Below are 24,695 nucleotides of genomic sequence, written 5' to 3' on the forward strand. Positions count from 1 at the left end.
GAAGGAAATAATAAAGATTAGAGCAATAATCAAAGAAATATCAAAGAAAAGTAAAAAAAAAATATATAGAAAATATCAATGTAACCAAAAGGTGGTTCTTTGAAAAATCTATAAAATTGATATACCTCTAGCCAGACTTACCAAGAAAAACAGAGAAAGGACTCAAAGAAATAAAATCACAAATGAGAGAAGAGAAATAACAACCAACATGACAGAAATACAATCATAAGAGAATATTATGAAAAACTATATCCCAACAAATTGGACAACCTGCAAGAAATGGATAAATTCCTAGAAACATATAAACTCTCAAAACTGAAACAGGAGGCTGGGGCGCCTGGGTGGCTCAGTCATTAAGCATCTGCCTTCGGCTCAGGTCATGATCCCAGGGTCCTGGGATCGAGCCCCGCATCGGGCTCCCTGCTCGGCGGGAAGCCTGCTTCTCCCTCTCCCACTCCCCCGCTTGTGTTCCCTCTCTCACTGTGTCTCTCTCTGTCAAATAAACAAATAAAATCTTTAAAAAAAAAAAAAACTGAAACAGGAGGAAATAGAAAATTTAAACAGACTGATAACCAGCAAAGAAATTGAGTCAGTAATCAAAAAAGTCCCAACAAACAAAAGGACCAGATGGCTTCATAGGCACATTCCACCAAATATTTAAAGAACAGTTCATACCTATTCCTATACTATTCCAAAAAAATAGAAAAAGAAGGAAAACTTCCAGCTTCGTTCTATGGGGCCAGCATTACCTTGATACCAAAACCAGATAAAGACACCACTAAAAAAGAGAACTATAAGCCAATATCCATAATGAACATAGATGCAAAAATTCTCAATAAAATACTAGTAAACTGAATCCAATAATACATTAAAAAAAATCATTCATCACAATCAAGTGGAATTTCTTCCTGGGTTGCAAGGGTGGTTCAACATTCACAAATCAAACAATGTGATACATCACATCAACAGGAAAAAGGATAAGAACAGTATGAGCATTTCATTAGATGCAGAAAAAGCATGTGAGAAAGTGCAACATCAATTCATGATAAAAACCCTCAGTGAAATAGGTTTAGAGAGAACATACCTCAAGATAATAAAGTCCATCTATGAAAAACCCACAGCTAACATTATCCTTAATGGGGAAAAAGTGAGAGCTTTCCCCCTAAAGTCAGGAACAAGACAAAGATGTCCGCTGTCACCACTTTTATTGCACATGGTACCAGAAGTCCTAGCCAGAGCAATCAGACTACAAAAAGAAATAAAAGGAATCCAAATTGGTAAGGAAGAAGTAAAACATTCACTATTTCCAGATGACATGATATTCTATACAGAAAACCCTAAAGACCCCACCAAAAAACTGCTAGAACTGGTAAACTAATTCAATAAAGCCTCAGGATACAAAATCCATGTGCCGAAACCAGTTGCATTTCTATACACCAATAATGAAGCAGCAGAAAGAGAAATTAAGAAAATAATCCCACTTACAGAAATTAAGAAAACAATCCCACTACTAATATATACCCAAAACAATAAGATACCTGGGAATAAACCTAACCAAAGAGGTCAAAGACCTGTATTCTGAAACCTATGAAATGCTGATGAAAGACAGTGAAGATGACACAAAGAAATGGAAAGACATTCCATGCTCATGAATGGGAAGAACAAACATTGTTAAAATGTCTGTACTACCCAAAGCAATCTGCACATTTAATGCAATTCCTATCAAAATACCAACAGCATTTTTCACAGAACTAAAACAATCCCAAAATTTGCCTGGAACCACAAAGGACCCCAAATAACAATAGCAATCTTGAAAAAGAAAAGCAAAGCTAGAGGCATCAGAATTCCGACTTCAAGTTATATTACAAAGCTATAGTCATCAAAACAGGATGATATTGGCACAAAAATAGACCCAGATCAATAGAACAAAATAGAAAACTCAGAGTCAACAATTATATGGTTAATTAATCTTCATCAAAGAGGAATAGAATATCCATTGGGGAAAGGACAGTCTCTTGAACAAATGGTGTTGGGAAAACTGGACAACTACATGCAAATGAATGAAACCGGACCACTTTCTTATGCACAAAAATAAATTCAAAATGGCTTAAAGACCTAAATGTGAGACCTGAAACCATAAAAATCCCAGAAGAGAACACAGGCAGTAATTTGTTTGACACTGGCCATAACAACTTTTTTCTAGATTTGTGTCCTGAGGCAAGGGAAACAAAAGCAAAAATAAACTATTGGGACTTCATCAAAATAAAAAGCTTCTGCATGGCAAGGGAAACAATCGACAAAACTAAAAGGCAACCTATGGAATGGGAGAAGATAATCAGATAAAGTGTTAGTATCCAAAGTATGTAAAGAAGTTATAACACTCAACACCCCAAATACTAATAATCCAATTAAAAGATAGGCAGAAGACATAAACAGACTCTTCTCCAAAGAAAACATCCAGATGGCCAACAGACACATGAAAAGGTGCTCAACGCCACTCATCATCGGGGAAATGCAAATCTAACTACAATGTGGTATCACCTCACACCTGTCAGAATGGCTAAAATCAACAACACAAGAAACAACAGGTGTTGGCGAGGATGTGGAGAAAAAGGAACCCTCATGCATTGTTGGTGGGAATACAAACCGGTGCAGCCACTCTGGAAAACAGTGTGGAGGTTCTTCAAAAAGTTAAAAATAGAATTACCCTACAATCCAGCACTACTGGCTATATCCAAAACAAAAACACTAATTCAAAGGAATACTTGCACCCCTATGTTTATAGCAGCATTATTTACAATAACCAAGATATGGAAAGAGCCTAAATGTCCATCAATTGATGAATGGATAAAGAAGTGTAATATTAATTATATATAATATGTATAAGTATATATGGAATTATATTAATTATATTGATATATTAATATATAATTATATAATGATATATAATAATATATTATAATGTCTTATAATTATGTTAATATATATGGACTATAATATATAAATTATATATATATTCCATATTATACAATATATAGGAGAGGGAGTTTGCTTCTCCCTTCCCCCTTCATGCTTGCTCTCTCACTCTCTCAAATAAATAAAATCTTTAAAAAAAAAAGAACTCTGTTAACTCTATTTTGAGATAGTAGTCTTTATTTCCTTAGACACTTTCCTTAATCTTGAAGAACTCCGTGAAAGCTTATATAAGCAAATGAATGGCACTTAATAATATTTCTATTTAATTAGACAAGAGCTCTAAATTGCTAAATTCCAAAAGAGAATTACTGTCTTATTTAAACAGGTACAATCATATTATTGCCCTATTTATACACTAACATTAAATGGGAGGAGAAATGAAATAAAAGTTAACACTACAAAATTATAAATTAAGATTTTCATAAAGTTCATTTTAGAGAATCAAAATTTGACTCTATTTTTAGGGTCTTAGAATTTAAATACCTAAACCTGTTAAACATTGTACTCTGCCTTAGAAGTAAAAATATATTCACCCATCTTAATTCTACCCAAATACTAAATAACAAAGAATTTACTGTGTTTCCCATTATGTTATATTTAAAGCACAATGAACTTTAAGTGACCAATCCCGTAATCCTTACAGTTATTAGTAGTGTCCTAAATTAAAAAGTGAAGAAATTAAACAAGTAATTTGCTCAAGGTCATACCCATTGGATGACAGAGCCAGGATTTTATACCAGGTCCTATGGTTCCAGAGCCCACACTATTCAAAGGGTACATATCACCCCAAAAACTTGAGTCTATAATAGAACTAATTTTCCACGGATAAGGATTATTTTGTATATAAAGTGTTGTATATAAAACAACTTTATGTATGTATAACCTTTATGTTGTATATAAAACAACTTTATATATGTATAACCAATATAAAATATAACTTGTTTTGTAAATAGGCTTTTTTAAAAAACCTATGTGGTAAGGGGCACCTGGGTGGCTCAGTTGGTTAAAGTGTCCAACTCTTGATTTTGGCTCAGGTCATGATTTCAGGGTTGTGAGATCGAGCACTGTGTCGGGCTCCACACTCAGAGGGGAGTCTGCTTAAGTTTCTCTTCCTCTGCCCCCCCCCAAATGAATAAATAAATCTAAAATAAAATAAACCAGTTTGTGTTGTAAGAGAATATAATACCTATACACACAGCCCAAAAATGAAAATAGCTCAAGGTATTACAAACAAAAATATAAGAAATAATTAAAGGTAAACTAATAGGATGAATTAAATAACAAAGGCATAAATGAAAATAAAGCTATTTTTTTAATTGGCAAATAAAACTCTTAAAAGTAAAAAATTAAAATTTAAGCCAAATCTTAAAATAAGAATGAATTAACTGGAATAGCATTTGTCTTGCCACAGAACTCTGTCTCAAGCTCCAAAATTATCCCAGACCTGGCACAGAGGAGACGTTCAACAGGCACTTAAAAAAAAGGGGGCGGGGGGCGGAATGAATGCATGAAGGATAAAAGCACATTACCATTTACAAGATCACATAAGAAGAGAGTTTTATATTTTGAAATGTGTTAAGAAAATTATAAAAGAGGAAATACTAGTTACTGATTAAAATATTTATCATCTTCCATTTAATAACTATGTGAGAAAATGTTTTAAAATTTAAGTTAGCAGGCTGGTTGTCAAACCTCCAAGTGGTATTTTCCCAGGCTATATTGCTTTCTTCAAAAGATACGGAGCCAATGTATTATTTGCCGATAGCTATGTTTTGTCTCCATTATTAACAATTATTTTGAAGCTCTCTCCTTGATTCTGCCCATGTGTGAAGTAGCTTTCATATTTCCCTATTTATTACCTATTCTTTCATCCTGATGTTAATATTAACATCTTTTATTTGTGTATTTTTAATTTGAATTTTAGCTATACTGCAAATAACTTTTTTAATTATTTTAAATTTTTTCATTTTTAATTGACGTATAGTTGACGTACAATATTAGTTTCAAGGGTACAAGATAGTGATTCAGCATTCACGTATGTCACAAAATGCTCACCAGGCTGAGCGTAGTTACCATCTGTCAGGCAGCATCTTTTAAAACAACTCATGAGTACTTCATCTACCAACCAAGTTTCAAATTTCTCTCGAAAAATTTTTCTGCTAATGTTTGTCTTATTTTTTATTTGAAAATAAAAGAATTTTAAGTGCCTTGATTGAAAGTAATCTCTTTGAAAGTAGGATCCATGTTTTACACAAGCTTAGCACGTTGTCTTGTATTTTGACAAACCAGCAAGAATTTGCTGACAATTTATATTCCATCTTATACTGTAGGTGTGCAATAAATATTTATTTAAATGAATATTCAATCCAGTAAGCCCCAAAAGTGCTCCAAGATCAGAGCAGGTAATCATCCTTTTAAGCCAGAAGCTCCACAACTCAAATTCAGTAAGTAGCCTGAAAAATATTCAGCACAAGGATTTATTTGTTTTTCTTTTTCTTTTCCCTTTTTCTAAAACTAATGCCTTCAGTGTGATTGCCAAAAGTGGATAGCTCTATAGAAGAATAAATCTTAGAGCACCTCAACCAGAAAATCCAGAATTTTATTCCCCAATTGTAGCATCATTGAATTTCACTGAAATTTCTTGAGATGTCACATAGAGCTGTCATGTGTCCGGTCAACTTGGTTAACCAACCTATCTGAAAGGTGAGGAACTTAGGATGCTGATTAAGGAAGCATCTTAAGACTCTTTAGGAGAGTGGATGATACTGGTGATACCATGCAGAGTTCTGAGCATGAACAACTGCTTCTTTAAAAGCAATTAATTGGGACACCTGGGTGGCTCAGTCAGTTGAGCATTGGGCTCTTGATTTCGGCTCAGGTCATGATCTCAGGGTCCTGGGATTAGCCCTGTGTCAGGCTCCACACTCAGTGGGGAGTCTTCCTGAGATTCTCTCTCCTTCTCCTTCTGCCCCTCCCCCTGCCTGCTCACGTGCGTGCTCTCTCACTCTCTCTCAAAATAAATAAATCTTTAAAAAAATAAAAGCAGCTAATTGCCTCTGGTAGCCTAGAAAATCCTGAGAGTGTGTGTATTTCATTTTTAGAAAATAGGGCATTTCTGTCAGCTAGGCAACTTAAAACTCCTTAGGAAAAGGGAGGAAATTCAAGCCACCTTATAAAGACCTTAGTATTCACCTCAAATATTCCAATTATCGTTTTTTAAGGATACTAATAAAGAATGAGCAGAACAAGGTACAGAGACTCTATAGAGTTTTAAAATGAGTTCCAAAGCAGATATTTTTCAAAACAGGTATTTTTTTTCCAATGGAAGTATAGTTGACACACAATGTTACGTTAGTTTCTGGTATACAATACAGGGATTCAGCAACTGTGTATGTGATGCTGTGCTCACCCCAAGTGTAGCTACCATCTGTCCCCATACACCATTACAGTACCATTGGCTACACTGCGCTGTGCCTCTCATTCCATAACTGGACTCCTGTACCTCCCATTCCCCTTACCCATTTTGCCCATCCCCCCATTCCCCTCCTCTCTGACAACCACCAGTTCTCTGTATTTATGGGTCTTTTTCTTTTTTTTTAAAGATTTTATTTATTTATTTGATGGAGAGAGACACAGCGAGAGAGGGAACACAAGCAGAGGGAGCAGGAGAGGGAGAGGGAGAAGCAGGCTCCCCGCTGAGCAGGGAGCCCGGCACAGGTATTGATCCTGAGACCCCGGGATCATGACCTGAGGCGAAGGCAGACGCTTAACGACTGAGCCCCCCCAGGCGCCCCTCTGGGTCTTTTTCTGTTTTGTTTGGTTTTGTGTTTTTTTTTTTTTTTTAGATTCCACATATAAGTGAAATCATATGGTATTTGTCTTTAACTTATTTCACTTAGCATAATATCTCCCTAGGTCCACCCATGTTGTCACAAATGGCAAGATCTTATTTTTTTTATGATTAATATTGCATTGTGTGTGTGTGTGTGTCTGTGTATGTGTGTGTATATATATATCCAGATACACTACATATTCTTTATCCATGCATTTGTCAATGGACACTTAGGTTGTTTCCACATCTCAGCTGTTGTAAATAATGCGCAGTGATTATGGGGCATATATCTTTTCAGGTTGGTGTTTCTGTTTCCTTTGGATAAATATTCCAGAAGTGGAATTGCTAGATTATATGGTAGTTCCATTTTTAACTTTTTGAGGAACCTCCATACTGTTTTCTACAGTGGGTGCACCAATTTACATTCCCACTAATAGTGCACAAGGGTTCCCCTTTCTCCACATCCTTGCCAACACTTGTTATTTCTTCTTTTTGATAATAGCCATCCTAACAGGTATGAGGTGATATCTCATTGTGGTTTTGATTTGCATTTTCCTGATGATTAGCAATGTTGAGCATCTTCTCATGTGTCTGTTGGCCATCTGTATGTCTTCTTTGGAAAAATGTGTATTCAGATCTTCTGTCCATTTTTTATTCAGATTGTTTTTTTGATGTTGAGTTGTATAAGTTCTTTATATATTTTGGATATTAACTCCTTTTTGGATGTATCGTCTGCAAATAACTTCTTGCATTTGGTAGGTTGACTTTTAGTTTTGCTGATGGTTTCCTTCTCTGTGCAAAAACTTTTTATTTTGATATAGTTCCAATAGTTTATTTTTGCTTTTGTTTCCTTTGCCTTAGGAGACATTCCTAGGAAAATGTTACAAGGGCCAATGTCAGAGAAATGACTACCTGTGTTCTCTTCTAGGATTTTTATGGTTTCAGGTCTCACATTTAGGTCTTTAGTCCATTTTGAGTTTATTTTTGTGTATGATGTAAGAAAGTGGTCCACTTTCATTCTTTTGCATGTAGCTCTCCAGTTTTCCCAGAACCATTTATTGAAGAGACTATCTGTTCTCCACTGTATATTCCTGCCTCCTTTGTCATAAATTAATTGATCATGTAAGTGGGGGTTTATTTCTGGGCTCTCTATTCTGTTCCATTTATCTGTGTTTATTGTTGTGTTAGTACCGTACTGTTCTGATTATTACAGCTATATATTATATCTTGAAATCTGGGATTGTGATACCTCTAGCTCTGTTCTTCTTTCTCAAGATTGCTTTGGCTTTTGTGGCCTTTTGTGGTTCCATACAAATTTTAGGATTATTTATTCTCATCCTGGGGAAAATACTATGGTGTTTTGATAAGGATTGCGTTGAATCCGTAGATGACTCTGGGTAGTATGGACATCTTAACAATATGAATTATTCTAGTCCATGAGCATGGAATATCTTTCCATTTGTGTCATCTTCAATTTCTTTCATCAGTATTTTATAGTTTTTGAAGTACAGATCTCTCATCTCCTTGGTTAAGTTTATTCCCAAGAATTTATTCTTTTTGGTGCAATTGTAAATGGAATTGTTTTCAATTCAGATATTTTTCTTTTTTTTTTTTTTTTAAAGATTTTATTTATTTATTTGAGAGAGAGAGAGTGAGAGACAGAGAGCATGAGAGGGGGGAGGGTCAGAAGGAGAAGCAGACTCCCTGCCGAGCAGGGAGCCCGATGCGGGACTCGATCCCGGGACTCCAGGATCATGACCTGAGCCGAAGGCAGTCGCTTAACCAACTGAGCCACCCAGGCGCCCCAGATATTTTTCAAATCAGGTATTTTTAAAAAACAGAGCCATCAGGTGTTAGTACGAACTAAATGCAGGAGGTGTAATTTAGGACATTTTACCTTTGATTAACTTTCAGAACTGTCAAGAGAAAAATGATTGTGCTAAGCTCCATCTTATCTGTGATTAATTTAATGCTAAAAACTGCTACTTTCTTATGAGATGAATAGCTGGAAGATCCAAAGATCAGATCCAAATTTAATCATGTAGACCCCCAAATCAATGATGTATTTAGGAGTCTTAATCCACTGTCATAAGACTTCCAAGCAGTTTTGAGGATTGCTTTGGCAAATTTGGATAAAATTTGGAGTTCAATAATAATATACTACACAGACCAGAAAAAAAAGTCATGAAACTTTAAACAGTGGCTAAGAATGCAAAGGGAAAAAGTCAATATAATGTCTTTATAAATAAAAAATTGCCTTGAATCAATAATTTCAAATCTCATGAAGAGCTATAGGAGGAAAACGTCAACAGTACTGACAAGAACTCTATCAGATTAAGTATTATATTAAACATTGACTTTGTTAGCATGAAATCATTTTCCAAGTCTGTACATACAGTTAGGTCATAACTTTTTGAATGGTAACATACTTGTCTGAGAAAGTAATTGCAGCTTCCAGAGCTGATTCATTTTAAATTAGAGAACAGCTTGGATATTGAAATAATCAGCCTCTCAAAGGCTGGATATTGAAACAGTCAGAATCTTGGTCCTACTTGCTGTGGAGAGAAAATGTTTATTATGAAAGGGAAAATGGTAACATCAGAGAATTTGTGCAATTTCCATAATGCTGCAAAAGAGAATTAGATTCTGACTGATTTCACTTCTTACTGTTCGTATTGTCCACTTACTTAAAAAATACATTTAAAAAATAAACATAATATGAAAACTACTAATTATAGAATATATACTAATAATAACATAATAATACCATTATTTCTATAGTGTTTTGCAACTTCAAAGCGATTGGTAGATGGACAGGATGGGCAGAATCTAAACCCTGTGAGAAGAGTACCCCGCTGGACAGATGGAGAAACTAAGGCTTAGAAAGATTGAGTAACTAGATCCCACACATAGTACAAATAAAGGTATTGCAGATATGAAAGACTCAGCCTGGGTCTGATTTTAATTCCTGTGCTCCTTCCACTCTCACACTGGGTTGTGTGCTGGAGTAAGAAATACTGATCATTTATCTGTGAATTTGGGGTTTTAGTTTTTTTTATCTACCTGAGGAGTTTTTTATAAGGATGAATAAAACATAATGTGGGAAAATGCTTTGAAAACTGAGAATCACTCTGTGTACATAAATACAAAGCACTAGACATTCCAAATAAGAAGTTATTTTTCTACTTCATCTACAGAAATCAGATCAAAATAGTTGTCTGTGAAAAGTAAACCACAAACTACAATTTCACCAATTGCTTACTTTAATTTTCTCAAGTTTGAAAAATGTTTCAAACACAAATCAATAAATTTTTTTTTTTAAGATTTTATTTATTTGACAGAGAGAGACACGAGAGAGGGAACACAAGCGGGGGAGTGGGAGAGGGAGAAGCAGGTTTCCGGCTGAGCAGGGAGCCCGACGCGGGGCTCAAGCCCAGGGCCCCGGGATCATGACCTGAGCCGAAGGCAACCGCTTAACGACTGAGCCACCCAGGAGCCCACAAATCAATAAATTTTTAAAATAAAATTGAAGGATTGAAAAATTAAACTCCTTTAATAATTGGGGTTAGGTTGATAAGGGTGCTATAAAATACTCATAATTTTTAAAAAATTTTTATTGTTATGTTAATCACCATACATCATTAGTTTTAGATGTAGTGTTCCATGATTCATTGTTTGTGCATAACACCCAGTGCTCCATGCAGAATATGCCCTCTTTAATGCCCATCACCAGGCTAACACATCCTCCCACTCCCCTCCCTTCTAGAACCCTCAGTTTGTTTTTCAGAGTCAGTCGTCTCTCATGGTTCGTCTCCCCCTCCGGTTTCCCCCCTTCATTCTTCCCCTCCTGCAATCTTCTTCTTTTTTTTTTTCTTAACCTATATTGCATTATTTGTTTCAGAGGTACAGATCTGAGATTCAACAGTCTTGTACAATTTACAGCGCTTACCAGAGCACATACCCTTCCCAGTGTCTATCACCCAGTCACCCCATCCCTCCCACCCCACCCCCCACTCCAGCAACCCTCAGTTTGTTTCCTGAGATTAAGAATTCCTCATATCAGTGAGGTCATATTATACATGTCTTTCTCTGATTGACTTATTTCACTCAGCATTAATACCCTCCAGTTCCATCCACGTCATTGCAAATGGCAAGATCTCATTCCTTTTGATGGCTGCACAATATTCCATTGTATATATATAACACTTCTTCATACATTCATCTGTCGATGGACATCTTGGCTCTTTCCACAGTTTGGCTATTGTGGACATTGGGGCTATAAACATCGGGGTGCACTTACCCCTTCAGATCCCTACATTTGTATCTTTGGGGTAAATACCCAGTAGTGCAATTGCTGGGTCGTATGGTAGCTCTATTTTCAACTTTTTGAGGAACCTCCATACTGTTTTCCAGAGTGGCTGCGCCAGCTTGCATTCCCACCAACAGTGTAGGAGGGTTCCCCTTTCTCCGCATCCCTGCCAACACCTGTCATTTCCTGACTTGTTAATTTTAGCCATTATGACTGGTGTGAGGTGGTATCTCATTGAGGTTTTGATTTGGATTTCCCTGATGCCGAGCGATGTTGAGCACTTTTTTATGTGTCTGTTGGCCATTTGGATGTCTTCTTTGGAAAAATGTCTGTTCATGTGTTCTGCCCATTTCTTGATTGGATTCTTTGTTCTTTGGGTGTTGCGTTTGATAAGTTCTTTATAGATTTTGGATACTAGCCTTTTATCTGATATGTCATTGGCAAATATCTTCTCCCATTCTGTCAGTTGTCTTTTGGTTTTGTTGACTGTTTCTTTTGCTGTGCAAAAGCTTTTTATCTTGATGAAGTCCCAAGAGTTCATTTTTGCCCTTGCTTCCCTTGCCTTTGGTGATGTTTCTAGGAAGAAGTTGCTGCGGCTGAGGTCAAAGAGGTTGCTGCCTGTGTTCTCCTTTAGGATTTTGATGGACTCCTGTCTCACATTGAGGTCTTTCAACCATTTGGAGTCTATTTTTGTGTGTGGTATAAGGAAATGGTCCAGTTTCATTCTTCTGCATGCGGCTGTCCAATTTTCCCAACACCATTTGTTGAAGAGACTGTCTTTTTGCCATTGGACATTCTTTCCTGCTTTGTCAAAGATGAGTTGACCATAGAGTTGAGGGTCCATTTCTGGGCTCTCTATTCTGTTCCATTGATCAATGTGTCTGTTTTTGTGCCAGTACCATACTGTCTTGATGATGACAGCTTTGTAATAGAGCTGGAAGTCTGGAATTGTGATGCCACCAGCTTTGCTTTTCTTTTTCAACATTCCTCTGGCTATGTGGGGTCTTTTCTGGTTCCATACAAATTTTAGGATTATTTGTTCCATTTCTTTGAAAAAAGTGGATGGTACTTTGATGGGAATTGCATTGAATGTGTAGATTGCTCTAGGTAGCATTGACATCTTCACAATATTTGTTCTTCCAATCCATGAGCATGGAACGTTTTTCCATTTCTTTGTGTCTTCCTCAATTTCTTTCATGAGTATTTTATAGTTTTCTGAGTACAGATCCTTTGCCTCTTTGTTCCTAGGTATTTTATGGTTTTGGGTGCAATTGTAAATGGGATGGACTCCTTAATTTCTCTTTCTTCTGTCTTGTTGTTGGTATATAGGAATGCCACTGATTTCTGTGCATTGATTTTATATCCTGCCACTTGACTGAATTCCTGTATGAGTTCTAGCAGTTTTGGGGTGGAGTCTTTGGGGTTTTCCACATAAAGGATCATATCATCTGCAAAGAGTGAGAGTTTGACTTCTTTGCTGATTTGGATGCCTTGGATTTCTTTTTGTTGTCTGATTGCTGTGGCTAGAACTTCTAATACTATGTTGAATAGCAGTGGTGATAGTGGACATCCCTGCCACATTCCTGACCTTAGGGGGAAAGCTCTCAGTTTTTCCCCTTTGAGAATGATATTTGCTGTAGGTTTTTCACAGATGCTTTTATGATATTGAGGTATGTACCCTCTATCCCTATACTCTGAAGAGTTTTGATCAAGAAAGGATGCTGTACTTTGTCAAATGCTTTTTCTGCATCTATTGAGAGGATCATATCATTCTTGTTCTTTCTTTTGTTAATGTATTGTATCCCATTGATTGATTTGTGGATGTTGAACCAACCTTGCAGCCCAGGGATAAATCCCACTTGGTCGTGGTGAATAATCCTTTTAATGTACTGTTGGATCCTATTGGCTAGTATTTTGGTGAGAATTTTTGCATCCATGTTCATCAGGGATATTGGTCTGTAATTCTCCTTTTTGATGGGATCTTTGTCTGGTTTGGGGATCAAGGTAATGGTGGCCTCATAAAACAAGTTTGGAAGTTTTCCTTCCATTTCTATTTTTTGGAACAGTTTCAGAAGAATAGGTAGTAATTCTTCTTGAAATGTTTGGTAGAATTCCCCTAGGAAGCCATCTGGCCCTGGGCTTTTGTTTGTTGGGAGGTTTTTGATGACTGCTTCAATTTCCTTAGTGGTTATAGGTCTGTTGAGGTTTTCTATTTCTTCCCGGTTCAGTTTTGGTAGTTGATACATCTCTAGGAATGCATCCATTTCTTCCAGGTTATCTAATTTGCTGGCATAGAGTTGCTCATAATATGTTCTTATAATTGTTTGTATTTCTTTGGTGTTGGTTGTGACCTCTCCTCTTTCATTCATGATTTTGTTGATTTGGGTCATTCCTCTTTTCTTTTTGATACGTCTGGCCAGGGGTTTATCAATCTTGTTGATTCTTTCAAAGAACCAGCTCCTAGTTTCATTGATCTGTTCTACTGTTCTTTTAGTTTCTATTTCATTGATTTCTGCTCTGATCTTTATTATTTCTCTTCTCCTGCTGGGTTTAGGCTTTATTTCCTGTTCTTTCTCCAGCTCCTTTAGGTGTAGGGTTAGGTTGTGTATTTGAGACTTTCTTGTTTCTTGAGAAAGGCTTGTATTGCTTTATACTTTCCTCTTAGGACTGCCTCTGCTGCATCCCAAAGATTTTGAATAGTTGTGTTTTCATTTTCATTGGTTTCCATGAATCTTTTTAATTCTTCTTTAATTTCCTGGCTGACCCATTCATTTTTTAGTAGGATGCTCTTTAGCCTCCATGTATTTGAGTTCTTTCTGACTTTCCTCTTGTGATTGAGTTCTAGTTTCAAAGCATTGTGGTCTGAAAATAGGCAGAGAATGATCCCAATCTTTTGGTACCGGTTGAGACCTGATTTATGACCTAGAATGTGATCAATTCTGGAGAATGTTCTATGGGCACTAGAGAAGAATGTGTATTCCGTTGCTTTGGGATGGAATGTTCTGAATATGTCTGTGAAGTCCATTTGGTCCAGTGTGTCATTTAAAGTCTTTATTTCTTTGTGGATCTTTTGCTTAGATGATCTGTCCATTTCAGTGAGGGGGGTGTTAAAGTCCCCCACTATTATTGTATTGTTGTCGATGTGTTTCGTTGCTTTTGTTATTAATTGCCTTATAGAATTGGCTGCTCCCATCTTAGGGGCATAGATATTTACAATTGTTAGATCTTCTTGTTGGATAGATCCTTTAAGTAGGATATAGTGTCCTTGCTCATCTCTTATTACAGTCTTTGGCTTAAGATCTAATTTGTCTGATACAAGGATTGCCACCCCAGCTTTCTTTTGGTGTCCATTAGCATGGTAAATGGTTTTCCATCCCCTCACTTTCAATCTGGGGGTGTCTTTGGGTCTAAAATGAGTCTCTTGCAGACAGCATATCAATGGGTCTTGTTTTTTAATCCAATCTGATAGCCTTTGTCTTTTGATTGGGGCATTTAGCCCATTTACATTCAGGGTAACTATTGAAAGATAGGAATTTAGTGCCATTGTATTGCCTGTAAGGTGACTGTTACTGTATGTTGTCTGAGTTCCTTTCTGGTCTATGTTGCTTTTAGGCTCTCTCTTTGCTTAGAGGACCCCTTTCAATATTTCTTGTAGGGCTGATTTTGTGTTTGCAAATTCCTTTAGTTTTTGTTTGTCCTGGAAACTTTTTCTCTCTCCTTCTATTTTCAATGACAGCCTAGCTGGATATAGTATTCTTGGCTGCATATTTTTCTCATTTAGTGCTCTGAATATATCCTGCCAGTCCTTTCTGGCCTGCCAGGTCTCTGTGGCTAAGTCTGTTGCCAGTCTAATGCTTCTACCATTGTAGGTTACATATCTCTTCTCCTGAGCTGCTTTCAGGATGTTCTCTTTGTCTCTGAGACTTGTAAGTTTTACTATTAGATGTCGGGGTGTTGACCTATTTTTATTGATTTTGAGAGGGGTTCTCTGTGCTTCCTGGAATTTGATGCCTGTTTCCTTCCCCAAATTAGGGAAGTTCTCTGCTATGATTTGCTCCAATATACCTTTTGCCCCTCTCTCTCTTTCTTCTTCTTCTGGGATCCCAATTATTTTAATGTTGTTTCGTCTTATGGTATCGCTTATCTCTCGAATTCTGCCCTCGTGATCCAGTAGTTGTTTATCTCTCTTTTTCTCTGCTTCTTTATTTTCCATCATTTGGTCTTCTATATCACTGATTCTCTCTTCTGCCTCATTTATCCTAGCAGTTAGTGCCCCCATATTTGATTGCACCTCATTAATAGCCTTTTTGATTTCGACTTGGTTAGCTTTTAGTTCTTTTATTTCTCCAGAAAGGGTTTCTCTAATAACTTCCATGCTTTTTTCAAGCCCAGCTAGTATCTTTAAAGTGATGATTCTGAACTCTAGATCCGACATCGTACTAATGTCCATATTGAGTAGGTACCTGGCAGTCGGTACTACCTCTTGTTCTTTTTGTTGAGGTGATTTTTTTCCGTCTTGTCATTTTGTCTTCCAGAAAGTGGTTGCTTTTCTGTTCAGAGAGTTGTTGCTATTCTTTTCTTCGATCTCCTGTTGAGTTCGTAAGTGTTCAGAATGGTTTGATCCCTATCCAGCTAAATTCCTGAGACCAGACCAAGTCCAGGTCTCCTACTCCTCTGCCAGCTTGCTGCACCCCTCCCAAAATACTCATAATTTTAAGTGGAAATGTTCACCAAAAGATGACCAGTGGCTTTTGCAAAATCAGTTATGGACGAGAATAATTAAAAAAAAAGACTTAAGTTTTATCACAAAAGGTTAAGATTTTCAATTAATATAGCAGAGCAGATTGTTGAGGAATACTGTCTATCTGTTTTAATTGCCCATGTCCCAGAAGTGAGACCTTTGTTACAATTCTATTTACCTTTTATCTGATGTCCATGGATATTAAGTGAATCACAGGAAAGCATTACTTACAGTAAGAAGAGACTATAGGATGCAAAATGAATCTTTATGAAGAAAGATTTCTGAAAGGATAAACTGCCTTATTAATAGTGTTGTCCAAAACGCATTTTCTTTTTCTTTTGGGATTTGGGCAATTGGTTCATATACAGATATTTTATTTTGTTTTATGTTTTTGGCTTTAACAATCCCACAGAACACTGGTTTTTAAATCACCAGTAAATCATGTAACTAGTCACCTTTGGACCTCAATAGAGACATCGTGAATTGATTCTACAGGAGACATTGTCTGATTCTTTATTTTATAATGTGGTGAAGGGCTTATCTTCCATAAACTTTTGAACACCTAAGTGAGAGTGACGTGCTCACTCGAATGAACCCCCCATGTTCTTTAGATGTTTGTCATCACAAACGGAATGGCCAGGCTGGCTGCCAATTTAGGCTGTTCCTCCTGAGTGGTTACATTTTGAAGGGGCAGGCCTAGAAGAGCCTATCTGACCATAGGATCACTCCCCCGAAGAGGAGTGTTCACTCACACACACCACATGTCAGCTCATCATCAGTGTCCCCACCTCATCCTACCCAAACTCACAAAAACCTGCCTAAGTCCCAGAGGACCAACCCATTGCTTCTGTGTAGTTGGTTACTTCATTCTCTTCCAAGAAGGGAGAACTATATGGGAAATTTCTAAAACTTGTGTACATTTCTTGGGAAATAAAACAGGGAAACGAGATGTCTTTTCCTGCAGAGGTCTTCTTCTCTAGCAGATATGAGACAAGTGACCCAGATAGTTTAGGACAAGTGAGGCACACTTTCATGTGCACACCATTTCCTAGGTTTGTGGTGTCTGTCATCACTGCATGTGTCTGTGTCATTGTACCCACAGTTCTTATTGCTAGTCACTTTCATTGAGTTCTAATCTCCAACTCCATACTGAGTTTAATAATCATGTAAATACAAGGATACCAGAATCAAAAAGGACTCCAGATTTTGTCCAACCCCATTAGTTTACTGATGTGAAAACAGTCCAGGGAGATGATGATTTATCTGCAGTCACAAATCCATTCAGTAAAGACCTGGAGTCCAGTTTCTGGATCCATTCTCTCTACAAACTCCTCCCACACTTCCCTGGAGGATCTGGTATGTTTGTCCCCAACACAGGAGCACTCGACTCTGAGCAAATGGGTATACTTATACTTGTTTCCACCCCATCTCTGATGCTAAACCCACTCTATCATCATGTCTTGCCCCTGAGTTATGTGCTGACATTTCTAAGTTAGGAAAGGAAGCTTCTACCTGTCCCTTCCACACCACTCTTCCTCATTCTCACAGGATCCCAAAAGGGTCAGAACTTAGAACAAGGCAGCTTGATTTCAGGAGCTCATGAATGTCCTGTGACCCAGCAATTCCAAGTATTATGTCAGCCATATTATTAGTTTGAATAATTTTCTGATCCAGCACTGAAGCCAAATACCGTATTATATATTCTTTAAGACATTTATAAGTGAACTTCTAGAATAAAATATGTTTGTAAGTTTGGGACTATCTTTTTTGCTGATACACAATAGACACAATTAGGAAACATACACATGTGACCTCTACTAAGAGATCAAATCTAATGATGGTGATTAAAAGGTATTGAAGAACAGGGAGTAAGAAACAATGGGGAAGAAGAAAAGAAAAGGCAAAGGACAAGAAGGAAAGAGAGCAAAGAAAAAATGAAAGCCAGGATACGGTGAACAGAATGGTGATGGGGGGCGCCTGGGTGGCTCAGTTGGTTAAGCGACTGCCTTCAGCTCAGGTCGTGATCCTGGAGTCCCAGGATCGAGTCCCACATTGGGCTCCCTGCTCAGCGGGGGGTCTGCTTCTCCCTCTGACCCTCTTCCCTCTCGTGCTCTCTGTCTCTCATTCTCTCTCTCGCAAATAAATAAATAAAATCCTAAAAAAAAAAAAAAGAATGGTGATGGGCTCAGTCAAGGCAGCTATGAAGACATTCACTGGGACCTTGTTCCAGTCAAGTGCACAAAACAAAGACCCTGCTTGATGTATTTTTCCTTATGTATGTACACGTTGACCATCACTTCTGAGAAATGAAATGAGGCTGTTGGTAGATGGTAGTAGTATTATTCTGTCCCTTCCACAGCACTCCATGACCCATGGCCACTCTCACCATCAGTTCACCAGTACTCCAGGCTCCAGGCTATACTGGTGAACTGATGGTGAGAGTGGCCATGAGTCATGGAGAAGGCAGTGAGCCTCTTCCTTTAGTATCGAGCAGTGGCTACAGAGAGAGAAAGAGCCAAGTTCAAGACAGACAACCATCTGCTTGCAGTTGGTAAAAGAGAAAAATGGACATGGGTGGTTTCCAGTACTTAGACTGGGCATAAGTTCTTATTCAAGTTGTGAATAATAATACTACCATCTACCAACAGCCTCATTTCATTTCTCAGAAGTGATGGTCATGTGTACATACATAAGGAAAAATACATCAAGCAGGGTCTTTGTTTTGTGCACTTGACTGTGTTATGCCTCAATTTAAAAACAGCCTTTTTTCAGTAGGCAAGCATGGCTGAGACTGTAACATCTTAAAAATAGCCCTGGGGTATCCCTTCAGATCTCTGAGACCCTAAGTCCATGTTCTCTCCATACTCTTTGCAGCTTCTCTGAGTAGAAATGCAGGATGGAGAGAGAGAACATTCAGTGTAGGCCTGAAAGAAACAATTGCAAGCATTTTTGCAGCTAACAAGAGCCACAATCAAGCACGTAACACAGTGCTGACGCTCCAGTCTTATGGTCATTCTGGGGAACTTTTTATTTTCTTTTCTTTTTTTACAATACTGAGAGTCTACCCCACTGCGTACCAGATTTAAAAATAATAAACTACTTTAGATAGGTAACTTTCTAAAATCTTATGGCCCTGTCTTCTTAAAAAGAACACACTGGATGTGACTGGACCTTTCCTTGAATGCTCAGGATCACAATTAATAAATACATTATTGGACTATGTGTTTTCAGGAGCAGTTAAGGGTGAGCAGTTATTTGCTTTACAACTTGCCTCCCAAAGGTTGTGCTTGTTTTTCAGACCTCCTTTTAATGAGTCTATTTCAACCCATGTTGTTTGCTACATGTGCTGTTCCTTTAAATGTGTCAGTCATCCTCCTAATTTATGACAATCTGGACACTAGCCTCACTCTGTAGGGTACTCTACAAACACATCAGCTGTGGGAGAAAGCCTGTTATTTTTGCTTATTTTCATTTATTGGCTGTATTCTAGATAGGTTCGATTGCCAGATAATTGAATTTTGAATAGACAAGATATTATTGTACTCCTGCTTTATTTTTTTAGTAAAAGTTTTAGTTAAGCATGATGTACATAGAGAAAAGTATACAAATCATAAGTCTACAGTTCAATTGTTTTTAACAGATTTCAACAACAACAAAATAGGTTGTTTGGGAGCGCCTGGGTGGCTCAGGCTGTTAAGCGTCTGACTCCTGATTTCGGCTCAGGTCATGATCTCAGGATCCTGGGATTGAGGCCTGTGTCCAGCCCCACTTCAGGCTCCATGCTCAGTGGGGAGTCTGCTTGAGATTCTCTCTTTCCCTCTCCCTCTGCCCCTCCCCACGCACACTCTCTGGCTCTCTCTCTAAAATAAATAAATAAATCTGTTTAAAAAATTAAAGTTGTTTTTGGGACACCTGGGTGGCTCAGTCAGTTAAGCGTCTGCCTTCGGCTCGGGTCATGGTCCCAGGGTCCTGGGATCGAGTCCCGCATTGGGCTCCCTGCTCCGCGGGAAGCCTGCTTCTCCCTCTGCCTCTGCTCCCCCTGGTTGTGCTCTCTCTCTCTCTCTCTGACAAATAAATAAAATCTTTAAAAATAATTAAAGTTTTTTTTAATATACCTTTGTTAGGTATACCTAGGAAAAAAGAGCACATAACATTACCTACTTTGTCCTTTTCAAAATATGCATCGTTTTCCATATGCAAAGTATCTTTTCCCATATGTGCGAGGCTAAGAAAATAGATATTTTCTGTATTTGACACATGTGCAAAATAGAGGCTTGGATCACTGATTTCTCAGATCACAGAGTAGAGAGCAAGGATATTAATCCTAATGTTCCAGTGCAGGAATCTTCCCATTACTATTGCAATGAAATTTACTCAGAAGGAGCAAATATGGTATCAATTCTAGTATCAAAATTTGGACAGGAGGGAGCAGACATTCTGCCATCACCTAAGAGCCTGGTGGGCATTTGAAGCCTTGTCTTCTCTGATTGACCAGTGTCCCTGACATACAGCTGTTAAACATTTTGAATTTCTTCTCTGGGGAGTCGAATGTCAACATGCTCTCTTGAGGGAGGGTGGGGGCATAAGTAACCATTTATGGATATAACCATAATCTACCATTATGCCAGATCTCCAAAAGAAATTTCAAAGCTTAAGATGACTTAGCATTCTTATTTCCTTATCTCATTTCTTCTATTCTCTTCTTTGCATCTTTTATCCCTAATGCCAACACAATAATTTAACTGAAAGGGAAGGATTGAACAATCATAAGAACTTTCGATAACCATCCCAAAACTCATTGGAATCAGCTATTTCTCTCCCTGTTTCAAATTACCATCCATTCTAGAAAGCCTCACATGGTTTGAATTGGAACAGTGGTACGTCTGAATAAAAAGTCCCAATTATACAAATATGAAAGTTCAAAAGCTTCACAAACTAAAGCTCACTCCAAGTCTCCCATTAGCTACAGAAAGGCATTTTATAGACTGTCCTGCTGAAAAATTGCTTAACACATAACAGAATACAAAATACACAGTAGTGTGGAAGGTGCACTTTTTATCATTCTTTTTCATAAAACAGAAGAAGTAGAATTATTTTGGGCATGTGAATATTTTTTTAAAATGAAAGTTCCTGCAAGATTCAAACTTTCCAAGTGCTGCAATTGTTGCTACTAACAGAGCAGAATGAGCTCTAGGGGCAAGCTCTGTGTATTTTCTACCCTGCTCCACCACTTAGGGGATGCAGGACCAATCTGTGTCCTCAGTTCCTCCTTTGTGAAGAGGCTCACAGTGGCATTTCCCACCACAGGGCTTCCCCGAGAATTCAGTTAACATAGCCTTCAGAACTGTGTCTGGCCCACAGAAAACTGCTTTTAGTGCCAGAAGGGAAGGAGCCTCTTTTTTGTTTGTTTTGACAAGGGAACAAAGGAATGCATCAGACAGGTCAAAGCAAAAATCCTATTATCAAATCCTAATCTAAGGAATTAAAATAAGCGGTAATGCAACATGGAGATTGCAAAGCAGATTAACCTGTCATAACACAGCCAGCTCTCCCGGACCCCAGAGATAGAAGGTACAGTGGAGACTGGCAAGAAATCAGCCATGATGAAAAAGCAGGCCTTCCCCACAGCTTCGCTCCTGGGAATGAGACAGATAATTCTTTTTTTTTTTTTTTTTTTTTTTAAGATTTTAAGTAGTCTCTCCTCATCATGGGGCTCGAACTCACAACCCCAAGATCAATAGTCGCATGCTCTACCCACTGAGACAGCCAGGCGCCCCAAGACAGATAATTCTTATACCATGCTCCTAGCACTATGTTCTCTCATACCTTCTTTTTCTTTTTCTTTTTTTCACCCAATGTGTTTAAACTAGACCAAAAGCAAAACCAACTCACCCATTTCATCAATCTATATCTATGAGCTTGTTTTTCTATTTTTTATTTCTTAGATTCCACATCTAAGATTATATGGTATTGGTCTCCCTCTGACTGATTTCACTTAGCATAAAAATGCCCTCAAGGTCTATCTGTGTTGTCACAAATGGCAAGATTTCATTCATGTATATATATAACTTCTTTATATATGTATGTATATGTGTGTGTGTTCATATATGTATGTGAGTGTGTGTATATATATATAAATATTAACATTTTCTTTATCCATTCAACTGTTGATGGACACTTAGGCTGTTTCTGTATCTTGACTATTGTAAATAATGCTACAGTGAACATGGGGGTACAGATATCTTTTTGAGATAGTGTTTTTGTTTTCTTTGAATAAATACCTAGAAGTGGAATTCCTGGATCATAGGGTAGTCTCCTGTTTTTAATTTTTTGAGGAACCTCCATATTGTTCCACAGTGGCTGCAGCAGTTTGCATTCCAACAATTTACAACAGTGCATAGGGGTCCCTTTTCTCCACATCCTCACCAACACTTGTTATTTCTTCTTTTTGATAATAGCAATCTGATGGGTGTGAGGTGATAGCTCATTATGGTTTTGATTTGCATTTCCCTGATGATGAGTGATGTTGAGCATCTTGTCATGTACCTGTTGGCCATCTGGATGTCTTAAAAAAAAAAAATGTCTATTCAGGGGCGCCTCGGTGGCTCAGTTGGTTGAGTGGCCAACTCTTGATTTCGGCTTGGGTCCTGATCTCAGGGTCCTGGGATTGAGCCCCTGAGTCCTCTGCACTCAAGCAGGGAGTCTGCTTGAGGATTCTCTCTCTCTCCCTCCACCCCTCCCCGCATTCAAGCTCACTCTCTCCCCTCTCTCTCTCTCTCAAAAAAAAGGTCTATTCAGATCTTCTGCCCATTTTTAAATCAGATTTTTTTTTTTTTTGCTGCTGAGGTGTGTGATTTCTGTATATATTTTAAATATTAGCCCCTTATCAAATATGATTTGCAAATATCTCCTCCCATTCAGCAGGTTGCCTTTTCATTTTGTGGATGGTTTCCTTTCCTGTGCAGAAACTTTTTAGTTTGATGTAGTCCCACTTCTTTATTTTTGCTTTTGTTGTTTTGGCTTTTGGTGTCAGATTTAAAAACTCATCACACAGACTGTCAAGGAGCTTACTGCCTATGTTTCTTCAAAGAGCTTCTTCTTGAAGGCAGAATTCCTCTAGTTTAAGCCAATCATATATGAAATGAGGTTATTAAATGGACTAACTCAAATTCAGTTCATGTTATCAGGTGACAATGAAGTTACTTCTTAAGCTACTCACTGTCCCAAGCATTAAAATGAAAAGGGAGGCCCTCTTGGGAGAAAGCTAAAGAAAAATCACAGCATTGATCAACTACCTACCTTATTAGAAGAAAAATAATGCTTTTGACAAACATACGAGTGCATGGTTCCTCCTCCTCGTCGCCCCGACCTCCAAAATGTCAGCTTCTAAATAACTAGGCACCTAATCATCTCTTAAAGATCTGAACATCCAGTGTCCTATGGAAAATCATCCCTGGCCTCCCACCCAAGAGAAACCAATTTCAATTCATTGCTTGGAGGATAAAGCAAGTTTAATTCAAACACAAAATTAGTTTTAGTAGTATATTATAGGTAAATATACTCTTTACTGTAGCATTTCTATTTTTAAAATGGAAACTTGTTTAACTTGGAGGAGTAATAATCATGTTTAGGGGCCTTGGGAGTCTTTTAAATTGCACGCTAAAAACTGAAAACTACTCCTGACAACAAAACTAAAGTAAAGCTTCTCATTTCACAGGCTTGATTATTTTCTCCTATTTTAACCAAGTTGGGGGGAAAATTATATGCAAAAGCAAGCAGTTGGTAAGTTCACTGATCTGATTTGAAAGACTTCTTGAACTTTCTGCAACCTGTATCTGATATCTCTCAAGCCAATAAACCTCAGAAATTGATCATTGTATAGTGAGGTTTTCCCCTAAAATAAAGAGAACCTGACTCTGGCAAAGTGTTCTATCCCTTAGGGACTTAAGACTCCTAGTTTCATTGTGGGGGGTAGGGAGGAGGGAGAGAAAGAAAAAAAAAACTTACACAGGCAGGTTAAAGGAAAAGTAAACTCACAGTCTTCTCCCTCTGGTGGGAAAAAGAACTCAAAGTTCCCAGTTTTTTTTAAGAAAGAAGTCACTTTTTTAGAAAAAGCTAATTGACAGCTGAGGAGGGGGTTGTGTTCTGGAAAGTGGCCCCGGAAAGGGGGGGAGGCGGCCGCCGGGTGAACGTTGGGGGCTGCCCGGCCCCGGGAGCCCCTACCTGCGTTCCTCAGCTTCTTGTTCCGATACACGGACAGGATAACCAGGAGGTTGCCCAGGATGTCCACCACGATGGTGAAGATGAGGATGAAGGCGAGCGTGCAGGCCACCCACGAGGGTCGCGGCCCCGCGCCCTCCCCGCCGCCGGGCGCCCACTGAGAGGCATTGAGCAGCACGCTGCCATTGCCCCTCGGGGTCCCACCCGGCGCACCGCACGGCCCGTCCATCGCGCCCTCGGAGCGCAGCGCCAGCCACCCCTTTCACCACGGCTTATGGCTCCCCGCACCTCTCCCCGCGCCTACTCCCCATTGCAAGTGCTCCTTCGCCGCCGCCCTGCCCGCTCCGCCACCTGCCGGGCGGCGGGACTCTGCACCTGCAGCCCCAGCCCCGCCCGGTGACACCTGGCATGTGCCTGGAGGCTTCTCGGCCTTGGGGCTCCCTTCGCATCCCCGCAGCCCGTGCCGACAGCACCCCCGTGCGGGGTGCCTGCACCGTGCGCCGCCTGCGCTCTAGCCGGCCAGGGAGTCCAGGCGAGCCAGAGGTGAAAGAAATCAGGGAATTTTCTCAGGAATTGCACCATTCCTGGAATGGAAATCATTCCCTCCCCGCCCCCCG

General features: G+C 38.7%; 1 protein-coding gene across 1 annotated transcript in view; it reads right to left on the reverse strand.

Moving 5' to 3' along the window:
• The window catches only part of MTNR1A (melatonin receptor 1A), a 37,518-nt gene extending 13,211 nt beyond the window's left edge, over positions 1 to 24,307 (reverse strand). Inside the window, 1 exon segment of the mRNA XM_021694169.1 lies at positions 24,082 to 24,307. Coding sequence (XP_021549844.1) covers positions 24,082 to 24,307 — 226 coding nt within the window.
• Between the last annotated feature and the right edge of the window lie 388 nt (positions 24,308 to 24,695).

This window comes from Neomonachus schauinslandi, chromosome 2 (assembly GCF_002201575.2).
Source record: "Neomonachus schauinslandi chromosome 2, ASM220157v2, whole genome shotgun sequence".
In the NCBI taxonomy this organism is placed as follows: Eukaryota; Metazoa; Chordata; class Mammalia; order Carnivora; family Phocidae; genus Neomonachus; species Neomonachus schauinslandi.